At 42.5% G+C, this 16896-nt stretch overlaps 1 protein-coding gene across 2 annotated transcripts in view; it reads left to right on the top strand.

Moving 5' to 3' along the window:
* AUTS2 (activator of transcription and developmental regulator AUTS2) overlaps positions 1-16896 on the top strand; it is a gene marked incomplete at both ends in the record, with an annotated part of 710546 nt that overhangs the window by 476555 nt on the left and 217095 nt on the right. For both annotated transcript variants that reach the window (XM_080357101.1, XM_080357100.1), the window contains one exon: positions 10993-11022. In XM_080357101.1, coding sequence (XP_080213227.1) covers positions 10993-11022 — 30 coding nt within the window. The remainder of the gene's footprint in view (positions 1-10992; positions 11023-16896) is intronic.

The following is a 16896-nucleotide window of genomic DNA, read 5'->3' as shown; positions in this document are numbered from 1 at the left end:
GACTTGTTTTGCAACGTCCCCTTCTATTGCAGTACGTCCCTTCTTGACAAAACGGTTTAATGGGGAATCCCGCATTGTGCATTCAGGATGTTTCCTGGCCCTTCCATGGGGTTCCCTTTGGAAGAGATAATTTCTGCCGGTGTGAAGTCTCAGCGCCGTTGCAGCTGGAAAAGGACCATCCGCGCAGCCTCAGCGCCGTGTTTGCTGCGGCCCTGCTCCAGCACAGTTGTTGCTGGCAAAACTCTTGTGTTTTCCGAGACTTGCCTGGACACGAAAAATTTTTCTGAAGGCTGCACTAAAAGGCGGCTGTTGAAAGGAATACCTTGTCTTGGCTGTGCCAGGTAATTTGCCACTGCTGATAACAGTCGTGGAGTCTGTGATATCGTTTATGATACAGGAGGTTTTATCACCTCGCTCTGGTGGTAGGTTAATGCAGCAGTGAAAAAAATAGATATGAATGCTAAATAGTTGAGTCCAGCTGATAAATCAGAGCTATGCAGTTATGCTTACTTCTAAATACAGAAATGCTGCTTCTGTTTTAAATTCAATTATTATAATTGCAGCGTTCTGAAAAAAAAAAAACATACAATGCATTCATTTCCTAATAAGAGATTACAAATTCTAAATTATAGCGTCACGTATGTCAAAATAGGGAATTTGAGGCAGGCAGGCCAAAGTGTGCCATTGTCTTTACAATTTATATTTACTTGCTGTAGATTTAGAATAATCCTTCTCTTCCCTCAGGTCTAGCACAGACAATTTATAAATTGTACAAAAATGATAAAGGCGGTGATAAATAATAATAGTAATATATAACGACTATGCGAGCGATGAATTATGAAACAGAGAATGAAACCACAGCATAGAAGGCAGTTTACAGGGCTGAGTACACAGTCTGAGTTATTTTTCTGGCATTATGACAATGAGGAACATTTATGGGAGTTTGCAAACAGCTTACAACACAAATCATTTTGTTTCAGGTTATATTTATGGGGCTTAGTTAAGGGTTTTTTAGTATCCATTAAAATCCAATGTTCAGAGGTTTATAGCTCAGCTGTTAAGGTCTTATCCCTAAGGATCAATTGTTTTGGGTGGTTTGGGGAATTATTATTATTATTATTTATACAATTCAGTTTAAATTGCTTAGCCTAATGTAAAGATACAGAGCTCAAAAGCTAAAGAGTTATTGTTGCTTGGGAAAGAGGAAAGAAGGCTTTTTATTATTATTTTTCTTTCCTCTAGATAGTATTTCTACAAGTGTTTTTTCTTTACGAATCAATTGGATCTCCGTGTGTGTTTCAGTGGCCATTTTGTGCTCAGAGTTGCTGCAGCCTGTAAAAGAGAACAACCCCTGTGCACCGTTATCGATATTGTATTGGTGCTTCTTTGTGTGCGTTCCCGCTATTTAAAATAAAAATAATTTTCAGTTGAAATGATACAATTTGCTATAGGCCATGCCGTTTAGTTGGTGGAAGATGAGATCTATATTGAAAATTGGCATGATGTGTCTAGGGCCTGATCCAAGTCTTAATGCTTTGTTCTTCTTCTTTTATTTACTAAGACCAAAATTCTCTAAGAGAAATGCGCTATTGTCCTGCACACTTTCTAAGCACATATAGAGAAACCTAATCCAACCGTAAGGAGGGTGCCATTGAACAGCCCAAAGAGATGGAGAGTAGAGGGTTGACAGAAGCAGAGACTTGTAATGATCTTACAGGTCTCTTCCAACCAACCTGATTCTAGGACTCTGTGACTTGCCTGGGTGGCAGTGACAGTGGGGACAAACGTTCTGAGCCCAGCCCAGCGCTGTCCTTCCTCCACCGTGCTCTTCCTCCACCATGTCCTTCCTCCATCATGTTGCTTTTCAACCTGCAGTGAAGTATTTTGGCGAGAGAAGAGTAGTGAGTGTTACTGGGTCACTACCCACATGGGGAGGGTTAAGAACCTGACATGTAGGTCAACTAAGATATCTGAGAGTTGCATCTCATCAACAAGTATTTGAGCTAAATGAGCAGTCTGTCTTGGGAAAGAAGACGCTTATAATGCACCTTTCTGTGGAACTGATACAGTGGCTGTTCTTATTTAAATCCTTTTCCATTCTATCAAGCTTCCTCTGTGGCAGTATTTCCTAGCCATTTCTTGTTTAATTCTAAATATTCATGACAGTAATTCTATTTAAGTCCTATGTTGTTATCCGAGACAAAATGTCAACATTTTTATGACAAACTGCCGTATCTGTTGCATGCAGGGGAGTTCCCAAGGAACCCGTTGGCTGTGGCTGACTATCAGTCTCTGATTGAAAACCTGATTGACGCCAATAAATCGTGGTAGTTCTCATTTCCCCATTTAAAATGATCCAAACAGCTCAATAGCCATCTAAGATCTGTAGGCTGTTTTTAACCCATACATAATGCATCATCTCAATTATCATGCTTTTTTAAGTTCTAATTTTGGAATATCAGAACCTTTCCATCAAGTCAATAGAACATTGTTACCCTGGTTTTGCCCTTCTGTGTTGCAATCACGCAGGTTCTTTTGGGCCCTAGAGAAGCATCTTTTCATCCTCTTTGCCTCCTGCCACAACCCTTTTTGTGGATTATTCTTTTGGCTTTTTACTTGGCTGTACGAGCCGTAAGCTCCGGACTTTCCAAGCTCTGTAATACGCAGTTACATGCACAAGAAAACAAGTTGTTTTCAACCTATTGATTCTGTTTTCAAAGTTAACTCAACCCTCACTTTGTTTTTTGTCTTGTAATTTCTATTTCTGGCAGTGATGGAGAAGGGAAGAAACTCTCAGACCTTAGACCGTAAAGCTGACAGCAGAAAAACATTTAAGAGGAGTTGTCTGTGAGATCCTGAGGTCAAACTCTGGCCATCTGGCATTGGGAACAGACACGTGTGGAGGCGTCGGGCACCTGCCGAAAGCAGCTCAGCATAGCAAAGCCTTCCAGGGTTTGCTTGCTGCTTCTCAGCCATCGCGTGGTTTTCATTTGTAGCTTCTCTTATCGAGCACAATTTCTAAATGAGGATGGTTGCTTCACTTTAAGGACGTACAAATGACTTGCCCTCACCTGTCAAGCATGATCCTTGTATTTTACCAGGCCCATTATGAACGCAATCTTTCTGTCGAAAATTTGCATACCTCCTTTCTTGAAAAGTAATGACAGCAATTTCTTTCCCTCCGCTCACTTTCTGAGTGTCTCATTTAACAGCACCTGTGAAAGCGACAGGCGCAGAGATGAGAAGTGAAAGAGAGCAGTTGATTAAATCATCATCAAGTCGGGCCTCAGAAAGTCAATTCTGCTTCCCGTCTGCAATGATATCCTTTTATCTTAAAGTAATGAGCTATGGCACTTTTGCATCGGGTAATGCGATAAGTTCTATTAGCATGTTCCATTTGCTTCACAAGCAAGGGCAAGTCATTTCAGCAAGCTCATATCACTGCAATCAAAGCAATTGGCTTCACAGGCAGAGAAGAAAGAGGAAAGGCTCAGGGTGATTTTTATGGATCACAACACAGTGGAAAAAATAGATTCTTGTATTATTTTAACCCGTAACATGCTTTGCTTCTTGTCCATCAGGATATTTTGATTTCATTAGCCTGTAAGTACCTGGAAGACTCAAATTCCAAACTGAACCTCTTGAGCTAAGACCAGGAGTTCTGGAAAATAAGACTCTTTTCTTCTACAGAGACACTGGCTAATGCACTATTAGGCACTGACTTCATTAAACACTGATTAGTTTAAGACTGTGCTATTGACTTAGTCCACCAGTATAAAGGCACATTTTTATTATTATTTACTCTTATTTTTGGAAACGTGACAAAGTACTCTTTGTTGAGAGGATGCTAAAAATGACGTGAAACACTGTTAATGGGCATCATCAGTTGAGAGGATGTTAAAACTAACATTACACGCTGCGTATTATCTACAGCCAGAAAGGCAGATAAGGAGGCAGCAAATGTACATTTGGAGTCCCAGATGCAAAGGTACATTGTCATTGTTTTCGTGTATTGAGGAACTGAGGCAGGGAGTTAATCCTACTGCAAAGTGGATTGATTCCTAAAATGAAGATTCAGTTGTGCACGTGGTGAGTCTAGTGCAGTGCGGATGCCTGACTTGTGCAGGCGCTTTCTGAAGATGCTGAGCTGAGCTGAGCTGAGTTACTCATGGCATCGTTAGCTTTCTAATGGGACACCTGGAAAGCCCATTTAATCTTCTGCTGACATTGGTGGGAGCATCATCCTGTTCTTTGGGGACGGCTGAATTGGGTCTTAAGCGCTTGTGGGATCATTGAGCAATGACACCGTAAGAAGCTGTCGGGAGCGATAACCAGGGGAAAGAAGTTGCGTTTTCTGTATAACTGCAGTAATAGCCCAGTTTCAGCTCAGTTTCCAGGGAGCAAAGGAGAACGCGTTTCTTATCGGGTGGTTTATCTTGACCCTTCTCCGCGGCGGTGCCTGCGGGGGCAGCACTGAGGGCTCAGCTCCCTGTGGTCTACAGGAGTGTATGTACCCACCAGCTGCCAAGGGTATATTCACATCCTATAGAAATGTACGGTGGGTCATCTTTATCATGGATAGTAATGTAATCTGATGTTTTCATTTTAATATTCAAAATATAGTTCTGATCAGACCATAGTTTTGTTGCTGGTAGAACTAGAAGGAGCCACTAATTGTGTCATTTTGCTGTATAAAACAATCACAGAAGTCCCAGGAGTGAGGAATTAAAAAGAGTTACAGCTGAAAGGGGTTCAAAGTTCTGAATATTTTGCCTGTAAGTGGCCAAGATAACTCTAAATGTCCAAGACTGATACATTTCATCTGAAGTGAAGTAGTTTGGATAAAATGGAATTCAGATTAGAGGTCAACATTGCAATCTTTTGTCCAGACTAAGGTAATTTGTGTAAAATGGGACTTTTCTGTGAATAATCCGTAATTTTAGGTTTTGAGAAAGCAGACCTTAAACTTCTCAGACCATCTCTGTTTCAGAGTCATTCCTTACAGTGATTCACTGTGGATAATGGTGAAGAATTGCGAAGCAGAAGGTGATGTTAACCAATTGGGGAGATGCTATATATATATGTATTTATATATATATATAAAAGATTCCTTGGCAAGGAGCTCCTCGCTGAATGCTGCTTGGAGGCAAAGTCAGAGATAGGAACGAAAAAAGTGAATTTCTTGCTCTTAGTTTCTTTGTGACTGTGCCTGTCTCCATTTCATCAATTAGAAAATTGCCCATTTATTCCCTGTCTGGATCTCCTTTCATCTGGGAGGTGGGTTTTTTCTCCCTTTTTCTTGGAAGCAAAGGTCTAATTGTATAGCTACAATATCATCTTTGCCCTTTCCAGGGCTGTCAGTTTGTCATTGGCGGATAGATGGACAAGAATATCGTGAATGTCAGTGTGAACATGGCTGAGGTCTGGGTTTTGCCTCATTTTCTTCAGATTTCTTTTCAGCAGACAGATAAGCAGAATCACTTTGTTCAGCGCCGGCGTTTCAGCAGCACTGACTCCTTTGGTGGCAATGATAAATGGATCCGCGATATGAAATAGCTGTTCCAGCAAAGTCCATTGAGCAGAATAGAGAACAATGCCCTCCTCAATGTCATTGTACATGATATATTCAATGATTGCCACTTTTTGCACAAGAATGTGTTCAATCAGGCAGGTACATAGAAATCTGTAGTGTTGCTTCAGCCTGAATGAGCCGCTGAGGTGGCACAGACCTTTACTCAGCTTGATTTCTCTCCAACTATTAAAATGAGCTCAAATTATAGCTGTAACCTCATAAGGTGTCTGATTTTTGAAACGTGGCATTGGGATCAGTCTCATTCTGCGGGTGCTGTGGAAGACGTGCTGTGCGTTTTGACTCTTGAGCTGGGGCAGGGGATTTGGGAGGTACAACTAGGCTCTAGCCCAATTTGTCCTTTTCTTCTACAAAACACAGCAGCAATTAAAACCTTGCACGGGAATTGGAAAGTTCTTTTTGCGCTTCCCACTGCAGCGGTTTGTGTGCACGCTCCACATCACAGAGAATGCATCTTGTGCTTTCACAGCCCCGACTGATAGCAGCCATTTAGAAGGTTTAAGCTGGGGTGGAAAGTTGGTATGAAGACCTTACAACTTCATATGTTCCCTCCTCACTTGGGGTTGATTTTAGGAACAACTATTCGAATTTTGACTGCAGGGGACGTATGAAAATGTGAGTTGGTGGGTTACTGATTCCCATTAGTGCTTCTTGAGCGTGGATTTGCAGAAACACTGCAAAATGAAGCTTGAGCACTTGGCACATGTGTGTCAAGTGACGTGGTGGCTGGTAGCCTGCCCACATCAGTTATTAAAGGTGTTTGAACAATTAAGTGGTAACTGTGGCCACTTTGTGCAAGTTATTGTCAGTCTGGTCTTGTTATTGCCTCTGAATATATAGGAATTAGAAACAACCTTAATGTTTCCATATGTTCTCTAAGAATTTTATCTGTGGAGCTGGTTTTGAGTGAGCTTTACATATATGTCCCTTACTCTGGATTTGGTTTGTAGTGCTGTAGGTCCTTTGGGAAAACTGTGGAGGCCGTTCTGCCCTGTACAAGACTTTCAAAAGCATAAAATTGCCATTTTGAAGAATCCTTCCTCTGAGGGGCCCGTCAGGCTGTGGTTTGAGGATCTCACAGCATTTTGTGCCCCGCTTATTTGAAAACTTGACTGTCTGTGGGGCTGTGGATGCTCAGCAGTTTCGCTAATGCGGCTTTCATTTCGGTGCCTACGTGAGAGCCCAGGGCTGGTTGCTTGGGTGGGTGTTTGATGATGTTCGTCAGCTTTGGGAAGTTTGGCTCTGCGGGTGCCCACAGCCAGTCCTGGCTCGTGCTCAGTGTGGACATTGGAAATGCCTCGAGCCTAAGAATCGGAGAAAGAAGCCGCTGTTTGTTCAGGTGTAGGATGTGTTTGTCACATTATCACTCGCAGCTTCCAGTGAAGTTAGTGGCAGTTACCCAAAAATCAGGTCATCTATCTCTGAATGATATTTTGGACTCCCAGGTATTTACAGAATATTCCGATGAAGTGTGTGCTCCGACCCTTGATTTCCTGAAACGACGTGGAAGAACACTAACAAGTTATCTTTTTCTAGTAGGCACAAAATACTGAATCTTGACCCAAAGCAGGAGGCTGGTACAAAGCATTTGCATCACATCAGTTGCAAAACAGTCTGGTGCTCTGAGAACCACAAAGCACTTAAATCATAGTACTTTTTTATTATGGCCCCGGGAGGTAGAGAAATGCTTGAGGAACAGAGAAATTGAGTGAACGGTGCGGACTCAGGTCTTCAGATTGACCAGTAATTCTGGATAATCAGCACTTGTTGGCTTTGGTTTCCAGAGCTGTTCTCCAGAAGCGGTTAGCAGCAAGCCTGCGGAAGGTGGAAACACCTTTTGCTTTGGCACTCCTGGGAAGAAAATGCATCCAAAAATGTAAATGAGCACATCAGAGCGAGGGCCACTGGGGAAGGTGTAAGTGCAGTACCCGCAGTGACTAAACAGCAACGTAGTCTCAGGCATGGGAAGAGCAAACAGTTGCTCCGGGTTCAGCTTCCAGCCCGAGCAGCAAATCTCTTCCTCTCTTCTGCAAGTCTTTGTGGAGTTCCCCCTGCTCATAAATTGTCTGATTCTTACCATGACCCAGAGGAAATCCATTTCTTTCATCCTCAGGGAAAATTCAGTTTAACGTCACTGTGCAAAACATGCACATGCCACTTCCTCCCGTCCCTCCTTTTTTCTTTCATATAGCTTGTCCCTAAAATTCTGCCCTTGGAGCAGGGCAGCACTGCTGGACGGTGGGTCTCCCTCCCGCGCGCCCCGACAACAAAACCTCTTTATGAGTGAAATAGATGCCTTGTGTGTGCAGGACTCCTGGCATTTTACAAAGCGGCGCTGGAGCTAGGCTAGGCAAACGTTAGGAGCTGTTTGCTGAGTGCATTTATTGCCTTTGCATAATTTATGAGCTGAAGGGGTTTGACCATCATTCGTCTCTGCCAGAGGCTGGCACAGAGGGCTCTGGGGGCTGGAGCTGTAAATTGGATGGTTCGCTCCTGCTGAGCTCCCAGCAAACTCCTCGGGTCAGTATGGGAATTTAATACCAGGAATGGAACTGTTTTCTCCGAGTGCCATGTGGGCCTCCGTGCAGCAGAGGCTTTTTTGGCAGCCACAGTGACTGGCCAAATCGCGAAGCTGTCAGTCACCGGGCATGTTGTGAAGGGAGCCTGAGCATTTTTAATCGGCTTGGCATCCATGCTGCTTCCATAATGGGCACCAGTAGGTCTCAGTCCTTCGCCATATGCTTAACTCTGGAGACAAGGTGCTTCTGGGTACAGCAGTAATTATTTGATGTGGAATTAAGCGGACCTTGAAATTAGAACTGGACTGTCGGAAAGCAGGAGGCTTAACACTTTGATGGAAATAGCTTCCCACCGACATCGCTCTGTGCACTTTCTCTGCAGACTCGACGGGAGGCGGGTAACGGCTTTGCTGGCAAATTCAGATGTCACTGCTGGCAAGTCCTCTTCTCCCCAAGTACCTCCACACTGCAGCAAACACAAAACCCTGAGCTCTTTCCAAGCTTATGAGCTGGGGAAAACTTAATCCATAGCGGAGGAGAGATTCCTTCAGCCAGATGAAATACTGGTGGGGGAAGGAGGGGCTGCAAAGCGCTGTCACCACGGCTGGGTCATGGCACACGTACACGTGTGTCCCAACCCTCAGAACCCAACGGCTCATAGATAGTCATTCTTGATGGCTTATATATCTTTTTACCCCCTTGCTTTCTCCTTTTGGATTCAGGCACTACCATTGGCGCTTGTATTGGAGTTTGTCTGGAGGATGGGCAGAGGGCACAAGCAAATGGAGCAATGGGTTCTGAGCTCCCTGTTTTAGAACATGTGTCATGTGTTATAATGCATCCCAAACACACAGACCTGCAGTGCAGGGGGCCCAGGACCACTGAACCCTACTGGCTCTAACGAAGCCGTGGAAGAAGGTGCTATAGCCCAAAAGCTGAATTTTTCCAACTGTAAAGTAGAGATAGGAAAGGGAAAATCTTTGACATGCTGTGATTTTTATGGATGAAAGTCTGTGTTTGCCTTTCTGTAAATATAGGGCCTTGCTTTGCAAACCCCCTTACCTATACGTACCCATATACCAAAATCTCTTATGTGTAGTCACACTGAAGTCTAAACGCATAATATTTACAAGGTAAGACTATGAGTACTTCATATAAATGCTATACTGTTCTAGAAATGTGAATTTTTCCTTTTGTCAGTTAAGCATACTCCCTTCGTTAACTTGATCATTGTATGAGGCTTTCTGAATTCAACCTAAAACTCTCTCATATCTTCACGTTCCCTCTCATTTTTTTGTTACCAGAGTGTTTAGGTGCAGCTAGTGCTATATAAATCATTTTACTTATGAGGTAAATTTCACTTCATTTCTATTTGGAATTATCTGAAAGCAGATTGTAGTTTTATCTCATCTTTGCTTCATTTAAAATTATTTGAAACATACCTAGAGATAGTTCTTCACTCTAATTTGTTGGTATGTAGCTCATTGGTGTGGGGAAGGCACCTTTTCACCCCTGTACTGATGAAAATGAGGAAGGAGCCAGTGAAACAGAAAAGTTAGGATTAAAAAGCACACAGAAGATGATTTGTGCAAATCAAATACATATATTTGTGGGTGTATTTGGCTATGTCTGTTCACATCCCACTGTGTAGGTGACCTTTGGAATTCACAAAGTGTAACTAATTTTGAAGCAATATGGTTGTCTTGTGAAAATATTCAAGGACACATTAAATAGGATACAGATCCACAAAGGACTTAACCAATGTCTGTAACAACACAACACAGTCAGCTGGTCCTGAGGAAAGTCCTGTTCTCCTGTTTGAGGTTCCTATGCTTTTCATCAAAACATCTACCACCAGCTCTGCATCTAATGCACGGACAATTCAGTTCTCTGGAATCTAAACTTGTAGTTTAAAAAGCAGCCCAGGAGGAGGTATTTTCTCTGTTCTTCTGCTGTGGAGGTGGCCGGGTGTGACCACTCCATAGTTACCCAGAATTAGCTGGGATGAAGCAAATCTGGTCCAAGAGAGGCTGGGAGGTGCGGGTGAGTCCTGTTGTCCTCACAGTCCTGTTGCCAGCACAGCTTTTGTACTCCGAGCAAACAGAAACGTGTTGGGGGTTGCTGATGCTTATCTGCAGTATACAGGCTTGATTCATCTAGTCCTCTTGTATTTTTACAACAGTAAAAGTTATTATAAAACCGAGCAATGGCACTTGATATACAGCAAGCCCCTCTAGTGTTACTGTTCAGCATTTTATAGTAATGTGTTTACTGTGATATCCGGCCTACTCTTGAGTTATAGAGAACCTCAATGAATCAGTTCATTTGGCGTGTTCTTGCTTTCGCTGGGATCTCTGAATTCTTCAGCTCAGCAGCTGGAGGCAAAGATACAAGGTGAACCCTGAGTAGTCCTGGAGTAAAACCTGGCAGAAGCTTCTCTTGTGGGACAGGCAAAGCTCAGCCCTTCCTGGCTGAGAAGCCGGTGAAGGTGATTTATTGGCAGGCGGTATGAGGAATACTGGCCAGCAATGGAAAGCAGCCTCTCATATGGGCTTTCTTCTCCCCTGATCCGGTTTTGGACTCTGAATGTACTCAGGCACCATCAGCTCCTGTCCATGTGAATTCAAATAACGGAGGGAATTACAAATGGCTTTTGTTGTTTTCAGCGCAATTTCTTCATAATTCAAACATATAAATGTGTCGTCTTCAACAACAGCGTGAAGGGAAATCACCTAGTGTACAGTAATGGAGCTTTTTCCTGAAGGAACCAGGTTTGATGGCACAGGGTTTATGAGTATTCCAGCCATCTCCTTCATAGAAATCTTTCCTATTTTGCTGTAGCAAGTTTCTCTTACCTGTTCTTTTTTCCTTTTTGTGTTTCAGTGTGACAGCGACAGTGATCAAGAAGAGAAGGTAAGAAAGAGAATCAGTATGGGAGCAAAAAGAATTGGTTGGATTCACTTATTCCTATTATTCAGTTATTTATTCCAAGTTTCTTTTTTGGGTTGATCTAAAGAATCTCTATACAAAGAAAACACTTTGTTCCCTTTATTTAATTTTGGAATAGACCTCCAAGGGAAGAGAATTCTAATGAATATTTTGGAGGCCACGCAATTCATCTTGAAACATACTGATGCCATGGTTTGCGTGGGTTGTTTATGAACCTCATTCTCAATACCAACCCCTTCTTTGGCTCCATTTTCCTTTGGGAAGTTCTAACAGTAACCTAACATGTTTGTAACCCGCACGTTTGCACTTTTCAACAGTTATTTAACCACTGCTACTGCCTGTTTTGCTTCGTTGTAGGCGAGGGACTTAAAACTTAAATGGAAGTGTGTTAGTTGATATACGTAGATATCTATTTTTTAGAAACATTTGGAAACTGTGCATTAAGTCAAGTGACACAACTTGCTGATAATTATCTCAGTAACTGAGGGTTTCTAAGTGGAAAATGGAAGAACGTGATTTCTAATGCTGTTTATTGTTTGAAAGTCTAATAGTAACGAAGAAGTAGTATTCACATTGATGCATATTTTTATGTCTTATTTTATGTTGTGAACAGACTAATATCTACCTTTCTTCTTTGGCAAAAAGGAAATACTGATCGCATAAACACTGGTCTAATTTCTTTATTTCCAGGATTTTGTGAATTTCATTTGTATATTGAGCGTTAAAGGATGTTTTGTAATGATTTTTGCCTCCTCTTTCACTGGAAAAATTGGGGGGTGGAAGTTGGGGGAGGGTAAAATGCTGCCTGAAAACATTGTTCATGTAATAACATGGGATTGTTTAGAGTTTCTTGAGTGGTTCTGTTAAGCAGCTCCAAGTCAAGCCAAGAAGAAGAGTGATGACCATGCTGGTATGCGGCTGATACAACAGAAACGAACAAATGTGTTGTAAAATCCACCTTTCATGAATTCAATGAGTTTGTTATACGGTTTTGTAGCAGGAAGCTAAGGACATTTTCAGACACTCTGTATGAAACTGCCAAAGCTTTGCCCTTCAGCTTTTCCAGTAATTTCCCAAGTAGAGACTTTTTTCCCCTCATGTTTCTTAATAATTTGCTAACTATGTTAAAGAACTACTGTTTACTTTGAACTGCAGTGATTTCCCTTTCATAAGGGAACTAATCACTGGAGTTAATCAGTGTGACAACAGAAAGGGGAGGTTTTGTTGGGTTTTTGCACAGAATATTAACCTGCACTTTTAGATATGAATTTTTAATGCATTGCCATTACATTCCATCCCATGAAGTGATTATTCATTTTCAGGATGTTCCTTATGCAGTGGAAGATGATAAACTGAATTTTAGCTCTTGTGTTTATGGCACCCAGAACCAGGAGTGTAATTTCCTGCCAGGGCTGCATTTGCAGAGCTAAACCTCACGGGTTCACCGTGTTCACTCTTGCAGTGATCCTGCATAAAAAGACAGGCAGCTTTTGGGAATGGTGGTGGTGTGCTGGTTCAGGATAGATTTTGCAGCACGGTACAAGAGAGACTCAAAATGTACCTCACACAGAATATCCCAGTACTTGCGTGAGAAGGATTGAAAATCCAAATGCGTATTTCATCTCTGTGATCTATATTTTGTCTTCCCTCCTAATGAAAGGAGATTAAGTGTAGATCCAAATATCCCTGATAACTTAGCGCTTTTCAAATCCCAGAACCAGAGTTTTCTCGCTCTGGCCCAATCCTGGAGACGGCAGCTAACCCTGGTGTATTTATTCAGCCTGTGCTGGCAGCTCAGGCAAAGATCTAAAGGCTTGTTCTGCTGTTAATTTGAATTCAGCATATGTAGCCTGTTATAAAATGCGAGACATCATCATTTGAGCAGGTCAAGCATATTCAGATGAAGACAAATGGTGCTTATTTGATTTTCTTAAAATCAGGAAATGAAAAAAGTGCTCTCTGGAGAAATCATGTTCTGCCTGACTTAGATGATAGACCAAGGCATGTACCCCAGATAAGAACAGGCGCTCCTCTTGCGGTTTTTATCTCTGAAGGACGGTCGGGACTGTCAGCTCGCTGACATGTGCATTATCCATGTCATTTTAAACAAAGTGACCTGTAGAAAAGTGCACTCTGCCGTGACATGATAATGGGCTGTTGGATGACAGGTAAAGTACACACTATAAAGGAGGCTGTGTGTTATTCCTTTGTTTAACTGACAAGTAGAAACTTCTTCTCCTCAGACAGGAAGGATCTTTTAGATCTCTTTCAATAGAACCCAGAAGATTTTTGAATTCCTGCTTTAAATAAAATAACATTTTTAGGACCTAAAATTCCTATAAGCAAAATGCAGTGTGAGGTGTGAGGGGACCAAACCTCTGTGCAAGAGGTTGATCGTTTGAGAAATAGTGCTCAGCATCCTTGGTTTTCATTAATAACCAGAGGAGCTGAGGGTAGTCAGCACAATTAGAACTTTTAAGGTCCTTGACCCAAATGTCTTGTACCATGATGAGGGTTTTAGCCTCCCACTGTGGAGCTGTTCCAGTAGCCAGTTGTCACATTGCTCTTGGTTGGTCCTGGGTCAATGTATTCTGTGGATTGTGGAGTTGTTCTTCTCCCACCAGAAACATCTTTGCCCAAAAGGTTTCTGGGAAGAGGAGCTCTAGTTTTCTTTAAGACCATCTCTTGCAGATTTTGATATCCTGAAGTATCCATAATATATGGTATATTGCCGCAGATAATCCTGTACTCGCTGTTTGGAAAATGGAATGGAAGCAGTTTTGCTTCATTTAGGATTTGTGAAGGCAAACCTACACTGATCCTTCAGTGTGCCTGGGAAATCAGAGATCCAGGAGAGGCAGAAGTAATGCAAGACAGGCACGTATTTCTACTAGAATAAATAAGACCTGGAATCTAGAAAGACAGACCAGTGCCCTTGAAAAAATAACAGCAGATGAGCATGATGAAAGGCGTGTGACGGACCGAGGTGGCTGAAAGATGAGTCAGCTCAAGCATGACTGGATGGGCCACGGTGAAGTAGGAGAACGCAGGAGGGAGCAGGACCTGGGAAGCTGAGGAGCAGATGAATAGTGAGTGGTGGCAGAGCAGGAAAAGTCATATCTCCTAGGCTGTGAGTATTATTTTTTCCCCACTTGAATATGTATCTCTCTGGCTTTGTAAATCATTGTTGATACCTGATCTCTATTAGGTAGTGGCTGTGCCTCCAATCCATCTTCCCCAGCCTTTAATTGGGAGCCGACAGACAGAGTCACTTTCTGTCTGTGTCTGCCCTCAAATGAGACATTTCTCCAGAGGTTTCTCTGGAAGAAGAAACAAGGATATTTAATTGAAAAAATGGTGCAGCCCCTGCGTAGCGGTACTGTAGCTAAGGCTGTGTCAGCATCTCAATTTTAGATGGCATGTTGGGGTGCATAATCTATCTATTTATATAGATTCATGCTCCTTCATTCCAATTTAGCACTCAGCACTGGGCCCAAGTGTTCAGAGTCGGCATTTTGCTCTCCTGTTGCTAAAACACCCGAAGAGGTGGTAAGTATATCTGTGCAGGGAGAGTATATTTGGAGGACTTGCATTGGAATATGAAGCACTAATTCTTAGGGAGATGTCATTTTCCATCCTGGGATCCTTTCAGCAAATGCCGCTGGGATTTCTTACTGAATCAGAAAGACGTGCGGATCCCAGGGGAACTCAGATTTTCTCCATTAAAAGTCTGTCAGTCTTACTCTTTGAGCAGGTCTCTAGAGCTGATCATCTAAAATTAGGACAAGCTACTGCACAGCTGACTTAAGTGCAACTGCATTATCTTCTGATATCTAGATACAATCTTTAAGATTATACCCATGGTAATTAATACAATATTAAAAACATAAGTGCCAACACGTAGTTTGTCTTCTGGAAATAAAAGAAAGTCTTGTTTGAAAAGATGTACAAACAGCTTTGATAAGGAAGTCGAGTGCTGAAGATGAGGTAGGGAGGAAGGTCCTTTATTATTTGTCATCTTTACCATTTTCTCTCACCACTGTTTAATTAGACTGATTTAAAAATAAGGGCTCAATCTGAGGCACTTTAGTGTTTTCTCAGTTCTTAGGAAAATATTTCATTGATCAAGGGCAACTGCTCTGCACTGTACACAGGGTTGTTACTTCTGCCTGATTCAAGACCAGAAGAGACCCGCTTCTTGCTTGAGCTTTATCCAGCTTTGATAGGATGTACAACTGCAAAAAGTTACTGCAATTGATGACTTAATTCTGTGTGTATCTTAGTGGCACCTTCTCAGTTCTCTCTTGACAAGGCTCTCGAATCCCACTGAAAGGTTCTTTCATGGTTGTGGCTGAAGCTGCAACGCTGCTGAGCGGCTCTGCTAAGACGGTCTTTGCTTTGAGGGGACAGAGCAAAGGAAGGAAGGAGCTTGGTCATACCGCTGGTTAATTTGCAAGGTGTTGGCGTATGGTCCTGCGAGAAGACCAACAAAGCTTGGCCCAGCTTGGGATGGGATTAGGATGAGTAGAGGTTGTACTTAAGAACCTGTGCTGGTGGGAGCGTGTTGCTTGTGAGACTTCATTATTTTTCTGTTTGAAGAGAAAAATAATGTGCCATTGAGAGCACCCTGAGAGCTGAGGAATGATATTTCTTGCATCAGAATGTTTTTAATTATAATGCTAATACGTTTGATTGCATATAAAACAGCAACGAACCAATTGTTATGGCATGAAAAATATCATCAATCACTCTGGTATTCTCAGATAAAAGGATGGTTATTTGTGTATATCTATATACACACAGACGCATTCACATGTGCACCCTGTATGTGTTTCTGAAGTGCTTTTGGACAATCATTTTGTGTGTGTCCTCCAGAGAGACATTTTGGAGTTGTATTGGCAGATGTTGTCACTCAGCTTAGGGTGTAACTGCATTTCAGTGTTTGATAGTTAAATACGCACACCTACAAGTGTGTGTGTGTATATACATTTGTGTGTAGTTTGCTTTCCAACATTCTTCTGGCTATGTTAAAAAACTCCATGGTTCTTACCCCTGCTTTACAAACTCAACTGGTTTAGGTAATTATAAATAACATATTTATTATAAGAGGAACGTGGGATGGGCATGCCTTTCAGTACCACTGATTACATGCCGAGTTTGTTGTTCATGACTTCAGAAGCCGTTTCCTCCCTGCCCTCCAGATCTGAAGTGTCCTGCTTTGTGTGTCGAATAAACAGAGCGTCATTTTCAGCCATGCTGGCCCATGTGTCAGTGCCGCTCTGGTGCTCCCTTTCCTCCAAAACACAGCAAATTGTCCTTTCTTCGGAAACAGTGAAAACCCAAAGCAACCCCTAGAAAACATAAGACCAAGGTAAAGAACAGCTTTGTGCAGCGCTGTGTTCTGTCTATTCTGTTGCTGGAAGCAAAAGCTCCATCATAACTGGATTAACTGGTGATGAAATTGCTTTGTATATGGCTGCCACAGTCATAATTTTTGTATCTGTAGCCTCAAGCAGGTTGTATGAGGTGTTCCTTGCGAGTCCCAGCCAGGGAGTGGAAGGGGAGGGAGCTCTGGTGGGGTTGCCGTGGCCTGAGGCTCAGGAGCGGGTTTGACCGCAATACCGGGTGGACTTAGTGTGGGAGCTCCAGCAGGGGACGGGGCGGAGGCTCCTCTCCTCAACTGGGCCTCCCCGCGCGAGGGAGGTTTGTGTGACAGGTTCCAGCTGGTACAAAAATGCTGAGTATTCATCAGGCCCATCCAACCTCTCCTGGAAGGAGAAGGATTATTTACAATAATAAAAGGGAGCTGAATTATTGAAAAAACGCCTTGGATGGTGG

The sequence above is a fragment of the Nesoenas mayeri genome (genome assembly GCF_963082525.1).
Source record: "Nesoenas mayeri genome assembly, chromosome: 20".
Taxonomy (NCBI): domain Eukaryota; kingdom Metazoa; phylum Chordata; class Aves; order Columbiformes; family Columbidae; genus Nesoenas; species Nesoenas mayeri.
The sequence above is the reverse complement of the archived record's forward strand: the minus strand, read 5'-3'. Positions and strand labels throughout refer to the sequence as shown.